The 26190-nt window shown below is 21.9% G+C and overlaps 2 protein-coding genes across 3 annotated transcripts; one reads left to right on the top strand and one right to left on the bottom strand.

Moving 5' to 3' along the window:
- Positions 1-6744: 6744 nt before the first annotated feature.
- Positions 6745-20854, top strand: Bma-unc-15 (the record flags this gene model as incomplete). Of its 2 annotated transcripts, none has more annotated exons than XM_043080937.1 (17): positions 6745-6876; positions 9249-9305; positions 9561-9647; positions 10169-10335; positions 12066-12144; positions 14389-14532; positions 15398-15499; positions 15987-16169; positions 16720-16935; positions 17212-17359; positions 17573-17790; positions 18014-18103; positions 18266-18451; positions 19129-19248; positions 19460-19696; positions 19912-20199; positions 20669-20854. In XM_043080937.1, the coding sequence occupies 17 exons, from the start codon at positions 6745-6747 to the stop codon at positions 20852-20854; spliced, it is 2640 nt and encodes an 879-aa protein (XP_042936871.1). The 2 variants fall into 2 exon arrangements, with proteins under 2 accessions (XP_042936871.1, XP_042936872.1); XM_043080938.1 differs by having other exon boundaries at positions 6799-6876.
- A 3207-nt stretch (positions 20855-24061) lies between these two features.
- Bma-hot-5 (Uncharacterized protein) lies at positions 24062-25780 on the bottom strand (the record flags this gene model as incomplete). Its single annotated transcript, XM_043080936.1, has 4 exons — positions 24062-24226; positions 24723-24895; positions 25289-25473; positions 25755-25780. The coding sequence occupies 4 exons, from the start codon at positions 25778-25780 to the stop codon at positions 24062-24064; spliced, it is 549 nt and encodes a 182-aa protein (XP_042936870.1).
- Positions 25781-26190: the final 410 nt, after the last annotated feature.

Below are 26190 nucleotides of genomic sequence, written 5' to 3'. Positions count from 1 at the left end.
AATCCTTCACAAAATATTCAACTATTAACAAACTGCCAACGAGTTAGCTTTGTTGCTTACATTACTGCTTTTAAGGCCATTAGAAATGCTTTCTTCTCTCTCTCTCTCTCTCTTTTTTCTATCCAATCCTCTCCACCTCCTCCTCCCACTCCTCCCCCTACTATTATTACTACTAAAATTACTCTTACTTAAACTTTTACTTCTACTCCTCCTCCTCCTCCTCCCCCTCCCCTCTTTACTCTTTACTTTTCCCATATTTATTTATTATGACTATAGTCAAACCCCCTTTTATGAGACAAATATCAAACATCTGTTTTATCTCTTTAATTAATTTCCTTTTTTTTTAACTAATTTAGTATGTTATATTATTGCTACAAAAAATTTAATTCTCCTATGCTAATTATTTCCTCTGTATAATTAACGATGTTATTGATGCTTTTATTTGTTTGTTTGTTTTCTTGTTTGTTTGTTTATTTGCTTGTATATTTATTTCTGCTATTGTTGTTAGTATTGTTTTCATCATTACTGTTGTTCTTGCTATTATTAATCTAACATTTTCTGTGTATTTCTTATTTTTTTTTTCCATTTTTCAGTGTTTATCATCGTTATTGTTATTGTAGTTGATATTTATCACTTATTATTACTATTATCATTATCATTATTATTATTTTTTTAAATGTTTTTTTTTTTTTTTTTGTGTTATCATTTACAATCTTTTAAAGAATTTCTTTTAAAAAAGTATTAAATTATAAAACAAATAGGAAAGATTTAGAATTATTTCGTTTTATCTACAAATAATAACAATAACGAATTATTGTTTTGCTATAAATGTCTAAAAGATTAGTAATGATTAATTTGTAATAATTTTTATTTTTTTATTCATTGATTAGGCTAGGTGCGTCATAAGAAATAGAATTTTGAGGAAGTAAAATATAAGAGATTAATGATAATTGATTGTATATATTTTAAATAAAATTCCATCAACAAAAACTATTAATACATTTAATTTTTTCATTAGAATTATTATTTTTTTTTCAGGAAAAATTACGTTTGAATATTAAATTATTTGAATTATTAGTGATGTATATATGTTTATGTGAATGTGCATATTTGAACAAATATTAAATTCAGAAACATTTAAACGAAACAAATTTATTCACTTAATGATCGAATTGAATGGATGAAACGATTAAATGATGCAATTCAGGCGATGGTATTTTCTATTTAATTATAGATGTGATAATATTTTCTATTTAATTATAGGTATGATAATATTTTCTATTTAATTATAAGTATGATAATATTTTCTATTTAATTATAGGTATGATAACATTTTCTATTTAATTATAGGTATGATAACATTTTCTATTTAATTATAGGTATGATAATATTTTCTATTTAATTATAGATATGATAATTATCATGAAATATATTATTATCATTGTGTGTTTTCTTCATTTGAATATCGTTGAATTTTGATAATTTTAATCATATATTATATAAAATGATTACAAAGGTAAGAACAATACAACGATTATTTGTTTTTTTTTTGCCTTTCTCTTTCATTGATATGTTGTAACAAAATTGTATACACATGTTTACATGAAAAATAATCAATTTAAATTTGTTAAAATAAAACAAAATTTATGCTTTGTTATTAATTAATGAATAAATCACATTGATGAATCATCAACATGATATGTAAACATTTCTAAGTTGCATGAATTAATAAATCGATCAATTAAAAACTAATTAACATAAATTAAAAGTAATAAACATACATTACCACATACATACACAGATACCTACATACATTGTCACATACATACACACATACCAATATACATTGTCACATACATACACACATAACCACATGGACTTTTCTACTGTTACAAGTGAAGTAATTAATAAATAATAGGAATAAATAACAGATGAACCGATAAATAAATATAAATGAATTTACAACTTTTTCGTCCAATAATCCGGTTAGACTAATTTTTACCGGTTAACCGGCTAACTGCCGATATAATCGAAATCAATGAAATAAATAGTAGGAGAAGAAGGATGAATAAACAAAACCAAAAATTTTTTTTTCACCAATTTATTTATATCTCATCGATATTATTCAGTCATATTAAATTTTTATTTTTATTCCTTTTTGACTTCTTTACATTTTTAGTATTTGATTCTATAGGATAACTACTGATCTAATGGCTTATCATTATTAATAAATTGTTAATAAAAGTTAAATTTAATACTTTAATTGATTATTAATAGAAATCAAATTTAATACATTAATTTTATTGATTTAAAATGTTTAAATAAAAATGTCCAACTGCTATTTTTTACAAAATTTCCGTATATATTTGCATTGTGATTGTAAATTGCATTCCAGCATTCCATTGCAATTCAACCGGATCTGTTCGATTATTTGCATTGTTCGTTTCAATTCATAAACTTCGGATATTTCGAACAATTGAAGCTAATTGCTCTGTTAATCATTACAAATCATTGAAGTCGATTTGTAAATAAGAAAAAAAAAGAAAAGAAAATTTGTCTGTTTTGTAAAATTAAAAAAATTATTTAGCATTTTCTGATTAGTTTTCATTTGTAAGCATTTTTTCCCACCTTTATTTCTTCATAATTTTACTCATTCTTTTATTTTCATGCATATTTTTTCAAATTTATAAAGATCACTAATTAATTAGCATATCAAAAAAAAAATTATTACTAATCATTTGCTATTCAGATTATTAACATTAAGAACGAACTTTTAAATTTTGAAAAAAAAAATTTAAATTATGTTCATTACTGTATAAGGAATATATGTAAGTAATTAGCTTTTGTAAGAAATTTAATGTACAAAAAATTTTCCTTTTTCTTTTCTCTTTTTTTTGTCATTTAAATCATTGCTTAAATTTTAGAAAATCTTAGAGAAAAAATTAGCAAATATTTGAATGAAAATTAAAAAGAGGAAAGAGAAAAAAGGAGGGATAAAAAGATAGCAAAATTGGAGGAATGCAATGGAATATTTCTTCAATCCTTCAATTCCTCTTTACCACCGTTATTTTGTTATTATTATAATTGTGATAACAATAATTATTAATATTGCAATATTACTATTATCATTATTTTTGTTACTATTGTCATTATAATCATCATTATTATTATCGTTATTTATTATTATTAATTGTCATTATTTTCAATTACTATTCTTATCAATTGTTATTGTTTATTAATGTTATCAAATATTATTATAATTGTTATTGTTATAAAGTATTATTACTATCATTATTATTATTTTCAAATTATTATTACTACTATGAATTGCTGTTACTACCGGTATTTAATATCATTTATTATTATTAATTATTATGATTACTACTATTTTTAGTATCATCGATTAATGATGATGATATTATCATCATTATTTCTGCTTTCGTTGGCTATATCATTGTTATTAATTATTATTATTATTATTGTTATTATTATTGTTATTGTTATTATTATTATTATTATTATTGTTCCTCTTCTTATTATTATTATTGTTGTTATTAGTTACTACTATTTTTACGATAACCGATTATCGCTGATGATATTATTATTTTTACTTTTGTTGGCTATATTCTTATTATTATTATTATTATTAATAATAATAAAGCTATTATTGTTATTGTTGTTGTTGTTGTCTGTGCTATTGAAAATGTATATCAAATGACTGGAAAGAATGAGAAGAAACTATTTCCGGTGCTTTTTACATTTTCTGAAGGAATTTTCGAATTTCCCAGTAGGAAAATAATCTTCGAGAAATGCTACTCCTTCTTATATTATAGTGAATGATATATGTATGTGTGTGTGTATACAAAAACATAAACATACACAGACACAGACATATGTTTTACATATGAATGAATCAAAAATGATTGGAGGAGGATTAAAACAAAGGTATATTTTTAAGAAGATGAAAGGGAGAGAGAGAGAGAGGTGTAGAAGAGCAGATGAGAAAAAAAAAGAGGAAGAATGAAAATGAATGAATGAATGAATGGTTGATTGGATAATTTTAATTTTGTTAAATATAAACTATAACAATGATTAGAAATGAATGAATAGAAAAAAGAAAGAGAGAGAGAGGGAATTGATAAAAAAGAAAAAAAAAATAACAATGAAAATTTCATGTGATGATTTTTATTTCTTTTTTATCCCTTTATTTACATATTTATTAAAAAAAAATATTTCTTTTTTTTTTTGTTTTTCTCATTCTTTTCTCGTTATTTAGCTATTGTATTTATTTTTAAATCCTGACTCATTCAAATTTTTCAATAGGGTAAATTTTTTTTTTCAAAAAAAGAAAAGAAGATTGGGTATTAGGAAATGTTTAAAATTTGAAAAAAAAAAGGACATATATATATTTATACGTACTGATATACACACATGGACATCCCCCATCCATATAAATTTAATTAAATTAATTTATTAAAAAGAAATTAATATCAAGAAATCATTAATGATCGATGTTAATTAAAATAAGTAAAAGATAAAATTATTTGCAATGACTAAAATATTGTGCATGCTTCTTAAATTTTGCGTTTTGCTATTACCAAAGTTTTTCGTAAAGAACTGTAACAAAAACAAAGAAATACAAAACGAGAGAGAGAGAGAGAGAGATTGAGTGAAAGAAAAAAAAAAACTGAACGAGAACGAAAGAAAGAAGTCAAAGGTGGAAGAGAGAGAGAGAGAGAAGAAAAGAAAAGTTTTATTTTCTTAATCCAATCAAAATAAAAAATAAAAAAATTTATAATTGTTTATGTATGTATGTATGCTATTGTCTATTTGTATGTTAAAATAATTTTGCTAAAAATTCTCAAATAATTAAAGTCTCACAAAAAAAAAAAAAAAAAAAAAAAAACAAAAATATAGTATAAAATGAAATAATCCTAACATTTTAAGAACTCAAGCTGAAGATCTTTTCTCTCTTTCTCCTCTCACCTTATCCCTTCATTATGTTTTATTTATTTTTTCATTTAATAATATATCTTTTCACCTCCCACATCTTCTTCTTCCTCCTCTTTCAACTGATTTCAATCATATACACACTCACACATACACACATACATACACACACACACACACACACACACACACACATACATACACATATATATATCGACATTCAACATATCATCAACATTTTCCATCATCATAAAGTAAAGCTAATCAAGCTAGTAGCTCTGATTTTGTTGATCTATACGATTTGTGAATTGTAGGATGAAATATGTTTATAGGAAGCACACAAATATGTTAGTCTCAACAATGAATTGAGAAACAGGAATTATCAGGCAAATGAGTAAAAGAGAGGTTAGATCAGATTAGATTAGACTAGATAGATAGATAGATAAATAGATAGGTAGATAGATAGATAGATAGATGGATAGATGGATAGATGGATAGATTGACTGACTGACTGATTATGATCGAAAGATGATATGAGGAATAGAAGAAAATGAGAATAAATAAAGAGAGAGAGAGAAATTATTATTATTAAGTAAAGAGTTAAAATGAAGAGGAAAAGAAGAAGGAATTGAAAGTTTTACATTGATGAATGGTTCGAAAATTTTTACACACTGCTTTAACCACTTAAACTCTTCCATATTTTCATTATCAATACTATATCTTCTCATCAAATTCATTTCCCTCCTTCTCATTCATTCTCTTCCTCAGTTCATCTATTATTTTAACTTCAATGCTTTTCCACCTTTTTCATTTCATCAGTTTAACTACAATTTTGCTATTGTTTTGTTTGTTAGCTGAATAAACGACATTTTAATTTAGCATTTTTTCAGCAATTGTATTTGCTTTATGTTTTTGATTTTTTCCATTAAATGTTGCTTTTTTCCCCTCTCTCCCTCTCTCTTTCTCTCTCTCATCTTCATTTTAAATTTATTTAATGAAATGTAATAATTTGATATCTATTTATTAAAATATAATAATAATATGTTTAGTGAAATATAATAATTTGAAATATTACAATATTTTAATCATTTATATGTGCATTATATTTTTATTACAATCTTTTTTGTTTTTCACGTTTACGTTTCCTACGTTATTTTTCATTTATTTCATTTTTATTTAATTTTTTTTTTTTTTTTTTTTTGCAAAAAGAAATTGGAAACAAAAAAAGTTTGCTGTATAATTTACTAAAAGTGAAAGAAAGAGGAAGAAAAAAAAGCTTCTATTACACAATTTAACTCTAACTAATTAACTCATCAAATTGCTTCTTTTTCTCTCTCTCTCTCCATTCAATCCTCTTTTTCTTCTTATCATTTTTCTTCTACCTTTTCCTCATTATCATATCTCTTTGAAATTTGTTCCGGTTGCTTTCTTTCTCTTTTTTTTTTGTAAGAATTATGAACGGTAGTAATTCTTTTCTACTTGTTGTTACTTTAACAACAATATTACTAAATGTTTTAAGCTATTCCTGATATATTATCATAACAGTCTATTTAGGTTTTTTTTTTTCTTATTTTTACTTTTTTTTCTGCAATTCCTAACAAATGTGTGTCTTTTCTGATTTATAAAATATCTTAAATTCTGCCATCAAATTTATCATTTCGATAAAAAATTTCACTCTATTTTTCGTTTTCCATTTCTTCTTTAAATTAATTTAAATGATAGCATAATTAGCTTAACAATAATTAAAGGGAAAATTAATAAGTGAGACGAAATAGAAAAGAAGAAACGGAAACGATGTCCGGTTCACTGTATCGAAGTCCTTCAGCTGCGCTTTACAAAAGTCCATCAATGAGTGCTTTTGGTGGTTTACCGGCAGCATTCGGTAGTATGTCGGTTGCCGATTTGGGAAGTTTAACTCGCTTGGAGGTAAATTAGATTTTATTTTCCTTATCAAATAATATTTTTTTTTTTTTTTATTATTTCATTGCTATATTTAGTTGTTTGTTTGTTTGTTTGTTTATTTGTTAGTTTTTTGTCTGTTCTGGCCTCTTTTTTAATTTTAAGTTTTAAAAAATTGATACATGATTAAATTTAATTATTTTGTTATCAGTTAGCAAGGAAATAAGCACTAATTTTAAATAGAAGTGGCAATAATAGTATAACAAAGTTCATTATTGATATAGGGTAACTAATTATTGAAGTTTAATAGATGATGCAATTATGGTAAATGCTATGATGAATTTAATTTATTTTGAAGTCAGTTGTTTGATATTCTATTGCTCTAATTAAAATAACACATTTTAATAGAATATTCATATACAAAAGTTTAAAGTCAAATATATAAAGTTTAAACTTTTATCTTGAAGGAAATGAATGTAATTTCGTCATAATTTACATTAAATATTCAATTAGATTTTCTATTTGCTATGATCGAATAAAACGAAAAAAAATGAAACAATAATAGGATAAAGAAAAGTTTAATATAATCTTTAAAAAAGGAGGAAAAAACGACACTTTACAAAATTATTTCATTTAAACAAAAGTAATTGCATTTCATCATTTAAAAAGGATAAAAAAAAAGACCTGTATAAATTAATAATTAAAGGAATGTTATGTTCATTTATTATTGAAAGAGAATAGAAAGGAAATGAAATTAACAAGAAAAGAAAAGATTTTTTTTTGAGAAATAATTATACCTATTCCCTCAACTAACTGAATTAAGAGTTAAATTTTGAAAAATAAAAAGAAAAAAACGATGAGTTGAAATGTTTGTAAGAAACTTTTTTTTAAAAAAAAAATTATTTTGTTCAAAAAAATACTTGCTTTGAAAAAATCTTTTAAAAAACTTCAAACTTTTTTGTTTTTCTCTTCAAATGAATTAGTAATAAAAAAAATCGCTTCAATTTAAATCATTCATTTTTCAACTTCTATACTTTGCTTTGTTTTTTCCCTTTTTAAATTTTTTTCCATTCACTGCAAGTATATCTTTCATTCAAGCATACCTTAGCTAATTAATTTGAGAATAAAATAAGTTTGAAATATACAGTACTGCTATCATACGATGCCATCGTTATGGAATACGGTATTACCGTAATCGATGTGAAATAAGGTTTAATACCAGGCAAAAAAAAAAAAAAAAACGGCAGTGCTATATGTAATATTTCTTCAATTTTTCAAAGCAAAATTTATATTTTTGTAGTTTTATATAATTTGAGAACAAAATAAGCCTTAAGTGTACGCCACTACCATATCTAGTTATGTTAGCCAAGCATTATAAAGTACTGTATCAAAACATTATTACTTTATCACTTGTTGTTTGAATATTAATCACTAATGAGAATGAAAGTTTAAAATTTAAAATTAGAGATTCATTGAAATTCCTTCCGGCAAATATGTTTCTGACAAGTTTTACTTAACATGCAAAATAAAGTTCAAAAAACTGAAGTGATAATTTTAATTAGTCATTGAACCACTCATTTTAAAAGGCAAGATAATTTGCTTTCTTATTAATTAAATTAATTTGATTTTCGATTCCTATTCACACTTAATTATGATCTTTATAAGTTAAAGATAAGAAATGCATCAACTTATCATTATTTTCAAAAAATTTTTGCTGGGTAATTTGTTTACAAATTTTAACCTTCGTTTATCCATTTCAAGAGGACTTAAAATGATTAAAGTATATGTTTGCTTTCAGATTAATTTGATGTTCGTTTTTAACCGAAAATATAATTTATGCTACTTAAATGTATTGCTTTGAGAAATTCTCAATCTTTCGAACAAAACAAAATCAGATTTTTCAATGTTTTGAATATAAAAAATTGAAGCAAAAAAAAAGGGAAAAGTTAATGATTTACTGAATTAATTTTCTACTTAATTTATCATTTTTTCTTATTTTAGAAAAGTTTCACACTTTATTGATTATTATTGAAGTGATTACAAGTAATCAATTGATTTCACATTATTAGTAAATCGTTAATATAAAATAAAAAAGAATTGATAAAATCATATTTATGATTTTAATTTGAATAAAATTTTGTACATTTAACAAAAGAAGAAAAAAAAACGATACCATAATTGATTAAATTAAATCAACACAATTTTATTCTTTAGAAAATAGATGAATTATATTTTTATTTATTTATTTATTTTTAACTAATAAAAATTTGTTCCAATTATATTTATGTTAATATTATTATCGCTTTTCTTTAAATTGTTACCATCTATGCATTCATATTAAACTAACTACTATCATCTAGCTTTGTAAATTAATTTATTCATCTTTCTCTTTATTTTAGGACAAGATTCGTCTACTGCAAGAAGATCTCGAATCCGAACGTGAACTTCGAAATAGAGTAATTCTTTTTTTTTTTTTTTTCTTCTTTTATCACAATAAAGATTCAAAAAAATATATATTATTAATATAAAATATAAAAAAAATTTTTTCCTTTACAAATCAAAAGATTTTGTTTAGATTTTGCAAAAAATAAAATTAAGTTAAATCAAATAATTTAATAAATTTTTTTTTTTTTAATTTTAAAGTTAATAAAATTTTTATCATTGTAAGATAAATATTTATTTATATAGTTATATGTATGTAACAATTTCAGATCGAACGAGAAAGGGCTGACCTTAGCGTACAACTAATAGCATTAACGGATAGACTTGAAGATGCGGAAGGTACCACTGATAGCCAGGTAAATCAAATATAATATGATTTAAAATGATTTATCAGTTATAATGTGTGATATGAAATGATTTATCAGCTGATAAAAAGCAAAATAGCTCATCAGATGTGATATAGGATTAATAAAACAAATAATTTCCCAAATGTAATTTATGATGGATATAAAAGAGCTTATCAGATGTCAGAATCAGGTGTAACATATGATACATGATAGTTTATCTGGTATAAGACAATTTAAAATATATTTTATCATAATATAAAATGGTATAAATCTATTAATTATTAACTCATTTTGCTTACACAAATTTTCTTTTTTCTTTAATTTTATTCTTTTAACATGAAATAGCTTGTCAGGTATAATATGTGGCACATGATAACTTATCAGATATATTATTTAAAATATATTTCATCGTAATATATTATTAACTTATCTGTTTAGGGCTGCTAACATATTTTGCTTATACAAATTTTTATTTTTTCTTTATCCTTTTTTTTTTTTTTTTCGGCTTACTTTTCATTTGTAACATTTAGATCGAATCAAATCGTAAACGTGAAGCGGAATTGCAAAAGTTACGTAAACTTTTGGAAGAGTCACAATTAGAAAATGAAGATGCAATGAATATTTTACGTAAGAAACATCAAGATGCATGTCTTGATTATGCTGAACAAATTGAACAATTACAAAAGAAAAATTCAAAGTTTGTTGTTTCATTTATTTATTAAAAAAAAAAAAAAAAAAAAGGAAAAAGAAAAGAAAAAAAAAACAGTTTTATTCGTTTGTTTGCTGTTTAATTTTTATAAAATTTTATTAATTTTTCATTCAATAAACTTTTTTTGAAATAAAAAAAAGAAAAAAAAAAAGAGAAAGGAAAAAGAAAAAGTACATCCTTTTAAAATGATTAATACGAGAAATTTCAGCATTTTTAATCCATTTAATTCATTTTTTTTTTTTCAATCATCTTTTAAAAAAGTAAAAAAAAAAAAAAAAATTTTCTTTTTACTTTTAAATCCTAAATAATTGCTAATAATGATTAGCAAAGGAGAAGAAGAAGAAGAAGAATGAAAGAGATGAGAAAGTGTGATAAATTGAGAAAGCGATTTTATTTGTTGAAATTTTGTAGTAATGAATGAAATAATACTAAGAAATGAAATTAGCAGTTTTAGCTTAGTTAAAACTTTCTTACATTTTTCTTTTTTTTTCGCTTTTAGTTTAATGATTAGTTTTAAAAATGTAAAAAAAAAAAATGCGAAATAACAATTGGTTTATTGTTCTTTTTTTTTAAAAAAACATTTTTTTTCTCAAAAAAAAAAAAAAAGAATAGAAAGTGATTGAATGAAAAAATTAACATTTTAACTTAATTATATTATTGCTTTTCTTCGCTTTAATTTTTAAGTACTGCAAAAAAAAAGAAAGAAAATGGAGGAAGAAAATTGAAGTAATTAATTAGTATTACTTGGAATCAAATATAATATTTATTATTTTAATAATCTTTTCATCTATTGATTATAAACTTACATATTAGTTATTTACATATTTGTGAAACATACAGATGAAATAAAAATAGAAGAAAAAAAATTTTTTTTATAAAAAATCAATTATTACAACGAATGATTTGTTTTGCTTAATCAATTAATTGCGTATTTCTTTTTTTCTAGTAATTTAGTGAAATGAAATAATATTTTAGAAATTAATTTTTTCCCTTTAATTAATTAGAAAGAAATTTTTGCTAAATTAAAATCAAAAACAATGGGCTATTAATAATAATTAGTATTGTAATAAAAAAAATGAATATGGATGGAAACATAGATGGAATTATAAATTTCATCTTTTCAAATTATTTATATGATAAAATTTATAAATTTTCATCAAACTTTCACCAAATTTGAAAATTTTCATCAAACAAAATTGAATTTTTAAAATTTCAAAAACGATTTCTCTAAACAAATAAAATATATTTATATATCAGTATTAATGTTTATAAATTATGTAATTGTTACTAAACAAATTTCAACCTAACTATTTAATAAATAAACTATATAAATAATTCGTTAACTATTTAATATTATTTATCATTTCAAAAAAAGCAATGGTAAAAGACAATAGTGATTATTAAATTTGATATGTGGAAAAAGTAAATTTCAAAAATAATTTCTCTCAATTAATGAAAAATTATTTACATATTAGCGTGAATGTTTATTAATTTGTGTAATTTTTTTTTTAAAAAAAAAAAAATTAACTATATTATTTATCATTTCAAAAAAAAAGAATGATAATGATGATAAAAAAGAAATAATAGTGATTATTAAATTTAATATGTAGAAACAAGTCATTTTTTTTTTTTAACAAATTACTAATAAAATAAATTTGAAATTTCTTCAAGAGTAAAAAAAAGAAACAAACCATTTTTTGAATTGTTTGAAATTTTAGAATTGATCGTGAACGACAACGTCTGCAACATGAAGTAATTGAACTTACTGCAACAATTGATCAACTTCAAAAGGATAAGGTAATATTTTCTTTCTTTCTTTTTTTAAGCTTTCAATTTTTGATTGCTATATTTTGATAACAAAATGATTAATGATATCATTTAAATGTTACAAAAAAAAAAAGAGAAAGAAGGGATGAAAAAATAAGATGGAAGATAGATAGAAATTGAGATGAAAAGAAAAAAGTATATATATATAGATATAAAAGATTAAATGGTGGATTAAAAGTGGAAAAAAAAAGAAGAATGAAAGAAAAGAATTATGTTCATTTTATTTTCATTTTTAAAAGTGATATTTTTAAATCCTAAAATGAATCTTCCTTTTCTTTTTCAAAATGCAAAAATGAAATTAAAAAAGAAAAGAAAAGAGAGGTAGGGGGGAGGGGAGGGGGAAATAAATAAAAGGAAACAAAACAAAGCAATGATTAAATCCTTATAATATCATTTTATTCTTATTTTTGATTTTGTGAATTCAATCGGAATAACATATGTAATTTGATAAATTGTCCTGAAAAAAAAAAAAAAAAAAAAAAAAACGAAAAAATTCTCTTTTTTTTCTTTTTAAAAAATAAAGTAAAAATTAAAAGAAATTTACAAAAATGAAAAATTGAAGTTTAACTTAAAGAAGAAAATGAATGATTTAGTTGAATTTTTCAAAAAAAAAATGAAAAGAAAACGAATGTTGTTTTTTTTTTTTTTTTTTTTTGATTGAGAAAATGAGAATAAATAAGAAATTAGATAGATTTTAAAGCTTATTCTTAAATTTAGATGATCAATGATTAAATATAGCTTTTAAATGATTACTTTAATTTGAATTCATTCCTTTTTTTTTTTTTCTTTGTAGAAGTTAAAATATGAAATGAGACGAAGAAAGAAATAGAAATGAATGAAATGAATGAATCAAAAAATAAACAAAATGCTAATTGTTTAGCAAATAAAAATTGAATACTGAATGTAATGCAAATAGGAAATTGAAATGTGACAAGCGGAATAATAAATTTTAAGTGAATAACTGACAATAGCTTGTCAAATTGTGCATTTCGTTTAATCAACAAAAATTCAATTTTATACCAAAAAAAAAAAGTGAATATTCTGTTGAAAAAAAAAAAAAAAAAAGAAAAAAATTATCTAAAATCAATATTTATTTATTTATCTATTTATTAAACTTTATTCCTTTCTTATATTAAAAAATAAAAAATATTTAAAGATAAAAATACAATTGCAACATATTTCATCTTTTTTTTTTTATCATATATTAAACATATTGTAAAGAGAAAATTGTCCAAATTTGATATTTATAAATTTATCAAATTTTTTAATTTGTTTATTTTTATGTAAAATATAAATAGTATATCAAATTATTAAGGTATAATTGTAATAAATTTTACTTTTACTTAGCAAATGAAAAGAAAAGTGAAATTTAAAACGAGAAGAGAGAAAAGAAATAAATGAAAAAAAAAAAAATGAAAATGAAAAATTTTCAAATTTGACAGAAATTGATTTTTTTTAAAAAAAAAAAAAGATGAAATGAAATGAACGAAAACGAAATATTCTTATTGCTTTGCATATTGAACGTTTATTTGGAATAGTTTAATAAATAAAATAAAAAAGGAAAAAGAAATATTAAAAAAAAATTTATTTAATTTAGCAATTTTGTTTATTTTTCTTTTTTATTTCATAACATTTCAAACGCTGAAAAAAATTTTTCTTTTAACATTTACAAGAGATTTTAAATTTTTTTTTTTGAGAAAATTATTTAAATAAATTTAATAAAAGAAAAAATTATTATTGTTTAATTTTATTCAATTGTTATTTCAATCTCCAACAATCATTTTTTTCTTTCAAATTTAAGAAAAAATTATCACCAATTTTTCTCGTTTTTTTTTTCAGCGCTTAAAATTTAATTTTCAAAAATTTTCAGCAAACATTGCAAATTTGTATAAATTGAAAATATGCTTTTGAATGATAAATGGATAACAGCTGTTAATGTTTTTTTTTTTTTTTTTTAGTTTTTAGAAGAATTTTTCGCTTTTATTTTTTTTTTTTCAAAAGAAAATTTTGTAAAGTATATTTTGTTAGTTGAACAATTCGCTTAAAATGCGCTAAAAATAACTTTCACTAACTTTAAACATTTTTTCTTTTCTTTCAAAGCAAAGTCTTTCCTTTTTGTTTTTTTTTTTTCTTGATGATACTTTTAAATTCATTTAATAAATTTACTGATTAGCTAAATTAATTAAATGTCAATTAGATTTAATTAATTTATAGCATTTGGCGGAAAAGGCAGCGGAACGTTTTGAAGCGCAAACAATCGAATTAAGCAATAAAGTGGAAGATTTGAATCGACATGTAAATGATTTAGCCCAACAGCGCCAACGTTTACAAGCTGAAAATAATGATCTTCTTAAAGAGGTTAAAAATTATTTGAATTTTATTTTTTTTTTTCTTTCTTAACATTATTAATTTTTATTTATTAATTATCATTTTTAATATTTCAAAAAAAAAAAAAAGAAACGAAAAATAAAAGAAAATGTTCAGCAATATGAAATTCATAAATATAGTAAAAGAGAATTTTATCATATTAAATATTTCAAAAAAAAAAAAAAATTCAAAATCATAAATTTATCTTTTTAAATTTGTCTATTTTTTACTTTTATTTATTATTAATACTTTTCTTTTCCCTAATTACTTACATTTTATATATTTGTCTTATGTATCGGTATTATTATTTTTATTAAAATTTCATATTTGCCCAACTGTCCAAATTTAATTTTTGTAATAAGACTATATTCAACTGATTAATAATTAAATTTTAAGTAATAATTTATTTGGATTAGTTCTTCAAGTTTTCTTACACTTGAAATTCTACCAAATTTAAATGTTAAAAGATTTAGATGAATAAATAAATTATTTGTGTAGCAATTTTTATCATTGGTATTTTTTGTTCTATTTATTATCATATCATTCTCATTCTTCTTTTTTTTATATCAATTTTTCATTTATTTAAAAATTTCGTTTTTAATGTAAATTATTATTTACGGACTACAAATTCTTGCATTACCTTTCATTTTTGAAAAAAACAAATACAATGTTTTTATTTATTTCTCTAATTCAATTATTAATTATTTGAAAATAATCCAATCAACCAAATTGTTGATTAGTTAATTAATTAATTATTAATTTATTTATTTAGTCATTTATTATTCTAATTTAAGTCTGTAAATTATCCAGTCAACCCATTAACTAATTAACTAATTAATTAATTACTTCATTTTAGATTCATGATCAGAAAGTACAATTGGATAATTTGCAACACGTCAAATATCAACTTGCGCAACAACTCGAGGAAGCACGTCGACGTTTGGAAGACGCTGAACGTGTATGTTTTCTCCTTTTCGTCTTCTTCTTCAATTCATATAGATTTTTTTTTTTTTTAAATTTCATTTCCAAAAAGATAAACAAATTATTTAATTATTGAATTAAATTGTAAAGAAAAAGTAAGTATAAAATGATTAAATTATAAAAATTAAAATTTTTGAGCGTTAATTTTGAAAAAAAAAGATGGAAATAAATGTTTATTAAATTATAATTCTTATAGATTCTTTTTTTAATTTCATTTCCAAAAAAGAATAAATCAGTTATTGAATTGTTCAATTAAATTGTAAAGCAAAAAAAAAAAAAAAAACATAAAGTGATAAAGTAAAAATTGTTAAAATTAAAAATTTTTGAGAATTAATTTTGAATAAGAAAAAATGATTAAAGATTTTTCTCTCTTCCACTCTCTCTTTTTAATGTTATTTTCTTTTTTAGTGTTTTTTAAATTTAAATTTTCACTTTTTAACTTTCTTCTGTTTCCTTTTCTTCAGGAACGTTCTCAACTTCAAGCACAACTTCATCAGGTACAACTGGAATTAGATTCTGTCCGTACAGCATTAGATGAAGAATCAGCAGCTCGTGCAGAAGCTGAGCATAAACTTGCATTAGCAAATACTGAAATTACTCAATGGAAAAGTAAATTTGATGCTGAAGTTGCTCTTCATCATGAAGAGGTTAGCAATTTTTTAATTTTATATAAAATTCTTTTTTTAATTTTATAATTTTAAATTTATTTTGTAATTTAAAATATTTACAATTAATAAATATTATTTTAAAAGTTCATTATTGCTACTATTGCGAATGATTTATTTCATTTATTTAATTTCCTTAATCATTTAGATTGGAGCAAAAAAAAAAAAAGAATTTTTTTTTTTTTTTTTTGGAATTATTAAAAATTAATAAATAACGATTGTCATTATTAGCTTTAAATTTACAAATTATTTCATTTTTAGACTATGATGAATTTTTTTTTCTGTTTCTGTTTATTTTGAAGTTTTTTTTTTTTTTTTCGATTTAAATCAAATATTTCTTAATTTGTTTTATTTTCTCTCTCTCTCTCTTCTTTTTTTTAAATTAATTGAAAATTATTTCATTTTAAATTTTACTGTTTTTTATTTTCTCTTCCTGTCTCCCTTTACTCAAATTTGTTTAGTTTAAATTTTTGTTTTTGTCACTTTAAATTAAACATTTCTTAACTTTTTTCATTGTTTATTTTTATTTCAGGTTGAAGATTTACGAAAGAAAATGCTACAAAAACAAGCAGAATATGAAGAACAAATTGAAATAATGCTACAAAAAATTTCACAACTTGAAAAAGCTAAATCACGTTTACAAAGTGAAGTTGAAGTACTTATTGTTGACTTGGAAAAAGCACAAAATACAATTGCAATTCTTGAACGTGCTAAAGAGCAATTGGAAAAAACAGTCAACGAACTTAAAGTAACAAACTTTTATTATTTCTTTAATATATATTTATGTATAATCAATAAATTAAATTTGTTAATTTAATAATTTAAAATTATATTAATTTTAATTATAAAACATTTTCAAATTGTTTTCTTTTTTTTTTTTTTATTTTTTCTTTTCTTTTCATCTTTTACAATATTTTTGCCATTTATTTTATTGTTTTCTTTTCATTTTTGTTAATTTAAATTAAAATATGGAAAATTCAATTAATTTAAATTAAAATTAAAGTATAATAGGGAAAATTTTTAGGTACGTATCGATGAACTTACCGTTGAACTTGAAGCAGCACAACGAGAAGCTCGTGCAGCATTAGCAGAATTACAAAAGATGAAGAATTTATATGAAAAAGCTGTGGAGCAGAAGGAAGCATTAGCTCGTGAAAATAAAAAATTACAAGGTTATACCTTTTTTTTTTTTTTTTTCAATAAAATAATAATTAAAAAAATAATAAACAAATAAATGGAGAAGACAAAAAGTGAGGAATAAAGAGATAATTTATTAAAATTATTGATTATGATGAAGAAGATTTTTCATTAAAAATTTTAATTAAATGGGAAAAAATTTAATTTTACAAAAAAAAAAAAAAATTTTATTAATAATTTTTTTTCAGATGATTTACATGAAGCTAAGGAAGCACTTGCTGATGCAAATCGTAAATTGCATGAGCTTGATCTTGAAAATGCTCGATTAGCTGGTGAAATTCGTGAATTGCAAACAGCGCTAAAAGAATCAGAAGCAGCACGACGTGATGCTGAAAATCGTGCGCAGCGTGCACTTGCTGAATTGCAACAACTGCGCATCGAAATGGAACGTCGTTTGCAAGAGAAAGTATGAATTTATTATTATAATGAATTTTTGAAAAATTAAAATTTTATGTTTAAAGGGACGAAAACACTTTTCTTTTCATATAAACTTATTAAAATCATTTTAAATTATTTAAAAAAAAAGAGGAAGGAACATTTATATAATTGTGTCAATATTAATTAAATAGAATAAGTTAATTAATTTGATGCTAATTAATCAATTAACGCAATGATTTGTTAAATTTTAGGAGGAAGAAATGGAAGCACTTCGTAAGAATATGCAATTTGAAATTGATCGTCTTACAGCTGCATTAGCTGATGCTGAAGCACGTATGAAGGTAAGTTTACAAGAAAATTTTTTAAATAATAAAATTTGGTAACAATAAAAGAATTTGCATTAATAATAAAAAATAATTAAAAAAGTTTTCACTGTTTTATCAATTAATTAATTTAAATAAAAACTGGATCTAAAAAAGATTTTTTTTTTTTCTAAATTTCAGGCAGAAATTTCACGTTTGAAGAAAAAATATCAAGCAGAAATTGCTGAACTTGAAATGACCGTTGATAATTTAAATCGAGCAAATATTGAAGCGCAAAAGACAATCAAAAAACAAAGTGAGCAACTTAAAATATTGCAAGCATCACTTGAAGATACACAACGTCAATTGCAACAAACTCTCGATCAGGTATAACTCATTTTTTTTTTTAATTTGATAATAATATGCAAATTAATGAAACTATCCATAATTAATGTAACATTTACCAAAATGTCTTATTGTGTATTATCAATTTCTTTTATCAATTTAGTTTTTATCAACGATCATTTTTATCAATTCTTAATATCTGTTACCTAGAAAAATGAAATAATCTTAATCCAATAAAGTATTAATAATTTTTTTTTTTTTATTTTAATCACATTTCAAAGAAAATTTTAAATTCTTTTTCACTGAGAATAAAAAGAGAAATTTTTCCTTCTTTTGTAGAATTAATATGCAATAACTATCATTGTTTAAAATTCAGATAAATTAGTATTAAATTTTTATTTATTGAAAAATGTTAAATTTTCAATAAAATTAATTATATTTTATAACATTATGAAAGAAATGAAAATTAGGCAAAAGTTTTATTTTTTTTTTTTCTTTCTTTTTTCATAATTACACAAAAACATTATTAATGAATTTTTTTTAATTTTATAAAGTTCACAAGAAGTTTTCCTATTTAAAATTTAATAAAATTATTATCACAAATTTTTTTAAATTTTTAATTTTTTTTTAGAAATGCTTTTTTTTCTCTCTCTCTCTCTGCCCATTTACAAAATGATTAATTGTTTTATAAGAAAGGATGAAATGTGAAAATGTTTTAGTATGCTTTGGCGCAACGTAAAGTGTCAGCATTAAGCGCCGAATTGGAAGAATGCAAAGTTGCGCTTGATAATGCAATTCGTGCGCGTAAACAAGCTGAAATTGACCTTGAAGAAGCTAATGTAAAAGTTTTCTTTAAAAAAATATTTTTAATTGATAAAAATTAAAGGAAAAAAAATTCTTAAGTGATTCAAATTTTTTTTGTTTTAACTCTATATATTATTTTAAATGAAATAATTATCAGTTGTGTATAGATTTTAATTAAAATTATAAAATTACATTTTCTTGGTATCTCTCTTTTTCTTTACCATTAAAATTTAATATTTTTTTAAGGGTCGCATAACTGATTTGGTATCAGTTAATAATAATTTAACAGCAATTAAAAATAAATTGGAAACTGAACTATCTACGGCACAAGCTGATTTGGATGAAGCAACAAAAGAATTGCATGCAGCAGATGAGCGTGCTAATCGTGCATTAGCTGATGCAGCTCGTGCAGTTGAGCAGTTGCATGAGGAGCAGGAACATTCCATGAAAATTGATGCTCTCAGGAAATCATTGGAAGAGCAGGTAAAATTTTAATTTGAAAAATTTTTTAAACTATTTAAATTTTATGAAATGAATTTAATGTAAGTTTCATTGTATCATTGGGCATAATAATAAATTTAAATTAAGCTTATCTTTCAAAATTTCATTAAAGTAATTTTAAGGCTTTTTTTTTTGTCTTTGACTTCATTAAAAAAAAAAAAAAAAAAAACACTTATGAATTTTATTTTCATTTTCAGGTGAAACAATTGCAAGTGCAAATTCAGGAAGCTGAAGCGGCAGCTTTATTGGGTGGTAAACGTGTAATTGCTAAACTTGAAACACGTATACGTGATTTGGAAACTGCATTAGATGAAGAAACACGTCGACATAAGGAAACGCAAGGTGCGCTTCGAAAGAAAGATCGACGTATCAAAGAGGTTCAAATGCAAGTTGATGAAGAGCATAAGATGTTTGTGATGGCGCAAGATACGGCTGATAGACTTCTTGAAAAACTTAATATTCAAAAGAGGCAACTTGGAGAAGCTGTAAGTTTATAAAAAAATTAAACTTAAAAACTGAAAATTTAAATTCCTACTATTATTATTATTATTCATAAAAAAGAATCATTCTATTTTTTTTTTTTTTTAATTTATAAACTTTCATTTATTTTATTTAAAAAATAACTGAAAATAAAAACGTCGAATAATTTCTTTTTTTTTTTTTTTTTTTTTTTTTTTTTATGAACAATAATTTAGACTTAATTTTTTCCTTTTTTGACAAATAATAATTCAAATTTATTTTCTTTTTTCTCTTTTTGTACAGTTTAACCACTACGTAACATATATTATTATTATTGAATGAAAAAAAAAAAAAACAAGAAGAAATGAGAAGAAAAAAACGAAAAAATTTTAACAAATTGTTTTTTCTTTAATTTACTAATTTTGTTTACCAAAGAAAAAAAATAAATTTTTTTTTTTGAAATGAAATAATAAATATAATTAATTAATTTTTAAGGAATCATTAACAATGGCTAATCTTCAACGAGTACGTCGATATCAACGTGAATTAGAGGATGCTGAAGGACGAGCTGATCAAGCTGAAAGCTCATTACATCTCATTCGTGCAAAGCATCGTTCATCAGTTGTTACGGGCAAAAATGCTTCAGCGTCAAAAATTTACGTTCTCGAAGATGAGCAATAGAGATAATTAATTAATTAATTAATTACGTTAATTGTCAGCAATGAGAAGAAAAAAAAAAAAAAAAAAAAGGTTTAACAACAATTTTTCAATTTACTAACTTTACTATTTGCTGTCTACTACTCTTACTATTACTACTTCTATTCTTTCTTTTTTATTACTTATACTATTACTTTTATCACTAATACTTTCACAAATAATGATGACAATGATAACAATGATAATGATAATGAAGAAGAAGAAAGGATAGAACTATTGTTAATTAAGAAAAGAAAAAAATAGAAATGCAATGAAAGTGAAATTTCTGATATAATTTTTAATTTTCCTTCTTTTTCCCTCTCCTCTTTTTTGTTTTATTTTTTCATTCCAAAAATAAAAATTTTCTATAAATTTTAATGAAAAAATAAAAGTGAATGAAAGAAAAAAAATTACTTTTATTCTGCTTTTTTCCCTAATTTCTAAAAAATAAAAGTGAAATTTATTTTTAGCGAGAAATATTTCAGTATTCTTCCTTTTTTCTTCCTTCATTTCTTTAGTCATTAATTAGTTAATTAATTACCATAAATACATAGAGAGAAAAGGGAGAGAGAGAGAGAGAGAGAGAGAGAAAGATTTCTTTTTGACCAATTATTTTCGATTTGTTACTACTGTCCGCAATTTCTTCTTTCTTTTCTTGTACGCCAATATCTTGTCAACCCAAATTTTTTAAATCAATAATTACCTTTTTTTTTTTGATTGCATAAATTAAAAAAAAGCAAAAAAAAAAAAACAAAAAACAAAAAAAAATAAACAAAAAAAAAAACAAAGGAACGAAATAATCGATCATAATATTTGCTAATTTTTCAACATTTGATTATTGACACTAATTTTTCAAAAGTTAATTCAAAACGTTTTGATCCATTATTCGTACATATACGTATTGAATTTTAGATCCGTTTATTTTAAATTTTTCTTTTTTATTTTTTTTTTTTCTGAATGAAAATTTCATTTTTTTCTTTCTCTCTATTTCTTTTTTATCCTTTTTATCATCAATTAAATTAATTAATAATTTGTCTTTTCACTATCTATTAGAAATTTAGCATGTTTTTGCTTACACATACCTACACGTCACGTATACGTACACGTAAATAAATAGATACACATACACGTGCAAACATACATAATACACATTCAAGTTGTTGTGTGTTATTAAACATTGAATTACTTTAAAAAAATAAAAAAACTCTTCTCGAAAAAAAAAAAAAAAAGAAAAATCGATATTGCTATACTTAATCATTGCAACAATTCTTTCTCCTAAAATTATCACATTTTTCTCTTTTTTTTTTTAGTATATGTATGCAATTAAACGACCCTATTTGCTCAAACTGCCAATTAATTTATAAAACAGATAATTATTATCGATTTAATTGCTAGCATAGAGGAAAAATTATAATTTAGATTAAAATGAATCTTTGAATCTATAAATTTTACTTATTCAAATGAATTGTCTCAAATTTATTATTGTTAATTTTAGAAAAAGAAAAGAATAGAGTATATGAAGAAGAGAGGAAGAGAGATGGTGAAAGAATAATTGTAATGTGAGACATTTTAAAATTTGATCCATTAAAATATTTTACAGTATTTTCATTCTTATTTTATTTGAAATATTTATTCATTAGCAAATATTTCATCAAATTTTACAACAAATAATTAGCTGTGCTTCCACTGCAATTAATTATTATTGTTTATTATTATTAATATTAATGCTATTATTATTATTATATTATTATTATTATTATTATTATTATTATTATTATTATTATTATTATTATCATTATTACCTTATTTTTGATGCAAAAGTAAATTTTCTCTTATTTGATTTTAATTTTTAATTTTTCATCGAATTATCAGTTTATCATCATTTTCTTTCTTAATTTCTCTCAACTCACTCTTCAAATCTACGTAAATTTCTTCTTTTCTTTTCTTTGCTTCTTAAAACTTAACATTTTCTTTTTTTTTTTTTTTTTTTTCGTATTTGCTAATATTCATTTAATGTGAAAAGTGTGAAAAAGAAAATTTTTTTCTTTTACAAGTTTAAATTTAAATTTAAATTCTTCTTCTTCATTTATACTACAAAGAATATAAAACATTCAGTCGTATACTGTTAGGCAAAGCGGTTTTTATTAATTATGGTTGCAATTGATAAACATTTAGAAACAACAATTAGTTATCATTGAAATATATCAATTCCGGTAAAATTTATAAAATCCGGTCTATTTCAATGAAAAATGAAATGGATGAGGTAAAATTAAAATATCAACAAGTTGGTAATAAACTAACAATGAGTATTTATCAGTGTTGATAATTGATCATTGCATCGAAATTGTGTTTTCAGATATTCTATTGTTTATTAACCGAACAACAACAACAAAAAAAAAAAATGAAAGGGTTACATACAAATTGAATTATTGATATTTTGAGAGAAAAATTAAATTGTAAATGAAAAAAAATTTAAGAATGAATTGAAGAAATTTGCATTATAACAAAAATACTGAAAGAATAAATTTGTTCTATAAAACAAATCTGATATAATTAATAATTAATATGCAAATTTTGATATGCAAAAAAAAAAAAGTAAGAATAAAACAAATGTAAAAAATGATTCATAAAGAATGGATAGTATTATAAAGAAAACATTAGCTCTTTTATGGAATCTAAGAAAAAAAAAAATGAGCAAATTTTTCTCCTTCATTGAAATTTGATAATAAAATTGATATTTGATGCTAAACGAAGAAGAATTTCAAAAGTTTTCTAAAAATAATTCAGAATAAAAAAAGGTTGAAATTTGTTTGAAAAACAAAGGAAAGGAATACCATTTGAAAAATTTTCCCTAAGAAACAAATATGAAAACTAATGATTTCATATAAAAAAATATAATTAAGAACGAAAAAAAATCAAATTTTAAAGAAAAAAAAAAATTATTGAATTCGATTTATTAAAATTAATTATTGAACTTGATCTAAAAAAAAGGAAAAAAAAGGTTGAAATTTTAGAATGGGTATAATTTTTTAAAATAATCTCTTCCTTAAGCTATAAATATTTTGCTAAAATATTAATGCATTTTTTTTGGATGATTTTTTTCTTCTTAAATGAAAAATTAATTTACAAAAAAAAAATTAATTAATTTAATTTATAAAATAAAAAAACTTTGTAAAAAAAATACAAATAAAATTATCCAATTGAAAGTGAATTAATATATAAAAAATTTAATAATGGTACCAGTATTGTCATAAGAATAAATGGATAAATTGGTTTAAACGATACAACAATGGTTGAATTACTGCTGCTTGCAGTTGCAGTTGCAGTATTGCATGCATCATTTTTGCATGAACAAACCTAAAAATTAAAAAAAAAATTTTATGCATTATGCATAATATTGCAATAAAATTTGTGCATTTAATTCAATAAATTAATTTTTAATCGAATAAATCAAATTAATTCCTATTTTTTTCTCCTTTTTTTGTAAAGATTGAAAACACAATTTTCTTTTTCTTTATATGAGGTATTTTAAAAAAAAAAAAAAAAAAAAAAAAAAAACTTACAAAGTTACATACTTAATTTCAAAGTAAGTAATTCTATTTAAAATATAATTCTTTTTGTAATAGTTAATAATAAAATAGAATGAATGATATGCATTAATATTTAATATTTTATACTTAAATTAATATTGTATTAATTGTCATCGTTTCTTCGTCTTTTTAGATTCTTATTTAAATGAAAAATAAAAAAAAAAAAGCTAATTATAAGTGTGTTATAATCAGTTATTATCAATAATCTTATCAATAATTTTTTATAATTAAATTAATATTTAATTGATATCAATAATACTAACTTGTACATGCTCATCGGTTTGAATTGATGGCCAAATTTGTGATAATGGCAATTTAAGACATATTGCCTCGGAATGAAGAAAGTCTACTTCGGGTGGATGATTTTGAATTGAATTAAAAATTTTCTCTGTACAACCACGAATGTATGTGTATGGTGTATTTACTGATTGTACACCTAAAAGTATAATTTTAAAATTTATTTCTCATTAAAATTTCATTAATTTTTTTTTACAAAGAAATTCAAATTGTAAAGCTTTCTGGTTTAAAATTTGAAATCAAAAATTCAAAAAAAAAGTGGTCTAAAATAATTTTCAAAAAACATTATTTTAAAAATTTATTCCAAAATTGAAAAATTATTTTTGAATGGAAAATAAGAAAAGAAAAAATAGTTGCAATAATTATCAAAAATACTACGATGCATAAATATTATCGTTTATTTGTCAAAAAGAAAGAAATAAAAATCTTAAAATTTAAAATTTTTTAAAATCATACAATCATATAATTATCAAAAAGAAAAATTGTATAAATTGTTTATATTATTTCATTTTATTTACGATATAATATTAACCTCCAAAGTATTGTGGTTCCATAATGGAAATACATGTTGAAGCGCAGTTTGTTAATGGCGCAAATTCTTTCAATTGTTCAAAGCTATCGCAAAATTCACCGAAACGTGGAATACTTGAAGAGTGTCGGAAAGCCGTAAAACGTTTAAATAATGGTTCATAATCAGTTGAAGCACATGTAAAACATCTGGAAATAATGAAGTAAAGAACAGAAGATTTTTTTATAATTTCAAATTTCAAAAATATTTTTTAAAAGAAAAAAAGGATTGGAACATTTATTGTGTAAATAATTAAACAATGGGAAAAAAAAAACTAATATTACTTAACAATATGAAAAAAGAATTTTTTTTTTTAAAAGCAATTATTTTAAATTAAATGGTGAGGATGAAAGATTACTTTTTCATATATTATCAATTATTTCATTTTGTTTTTTTTTTTTTTTTTTTCTTCAAGAATTAAAATACTTACTTAATTGTATAACTTATTGTTTGCATCGAAAATAATAATAGTAGAATGATAATTTGATACAATTGCATGATAATTGATGGTCAACAATAACGATCATTTCAAGTTGAATTAATCAATTAATATACAGTTTGTAAGACTGAATATTTTACAGACTTACGTTAAAGTTTTATATAAATATTTGCATAAATAAAAAAAAAAAAATAAAGAAATGCCTAATAATATGTAGCCTGAAAAAAGAAAAAAACAATCGTTTTAAAACACTTTTTAAATAAATTCAAAAAAGAAAAAAATGAGATGAAATATTTTGCTAAAAAAGGTTAAAAAATATTTAAAAATTATTTCTCAGCTAAACATTTATAATATTCTTCTTTACAAAGAATAAAACGATGTATGATATACTCATACATAATGCTTGAAATAGAAGTTATTAGTTAGT

Source organism: Brugia malayi, assembly GCF_000002995.4.
Source record: "Brugia malayi strain FR3 genome assembly, contig: Bm_v4_Chr3_scaffold_001, whole genome shotgun sequence".
In the NCBI taxonomy this organism is placed as follows: domain Eukaryota; kingdom Metazoa; phylum Nematoda; class Chromadorea; order Rhabditida; family Onchocercidae; genus Brugia; species Brugia malayi.
Note: the sequence above shows the minus strand (reverse complement) of the source record. Positions and strands in the feature narration are given on the sequence as shown.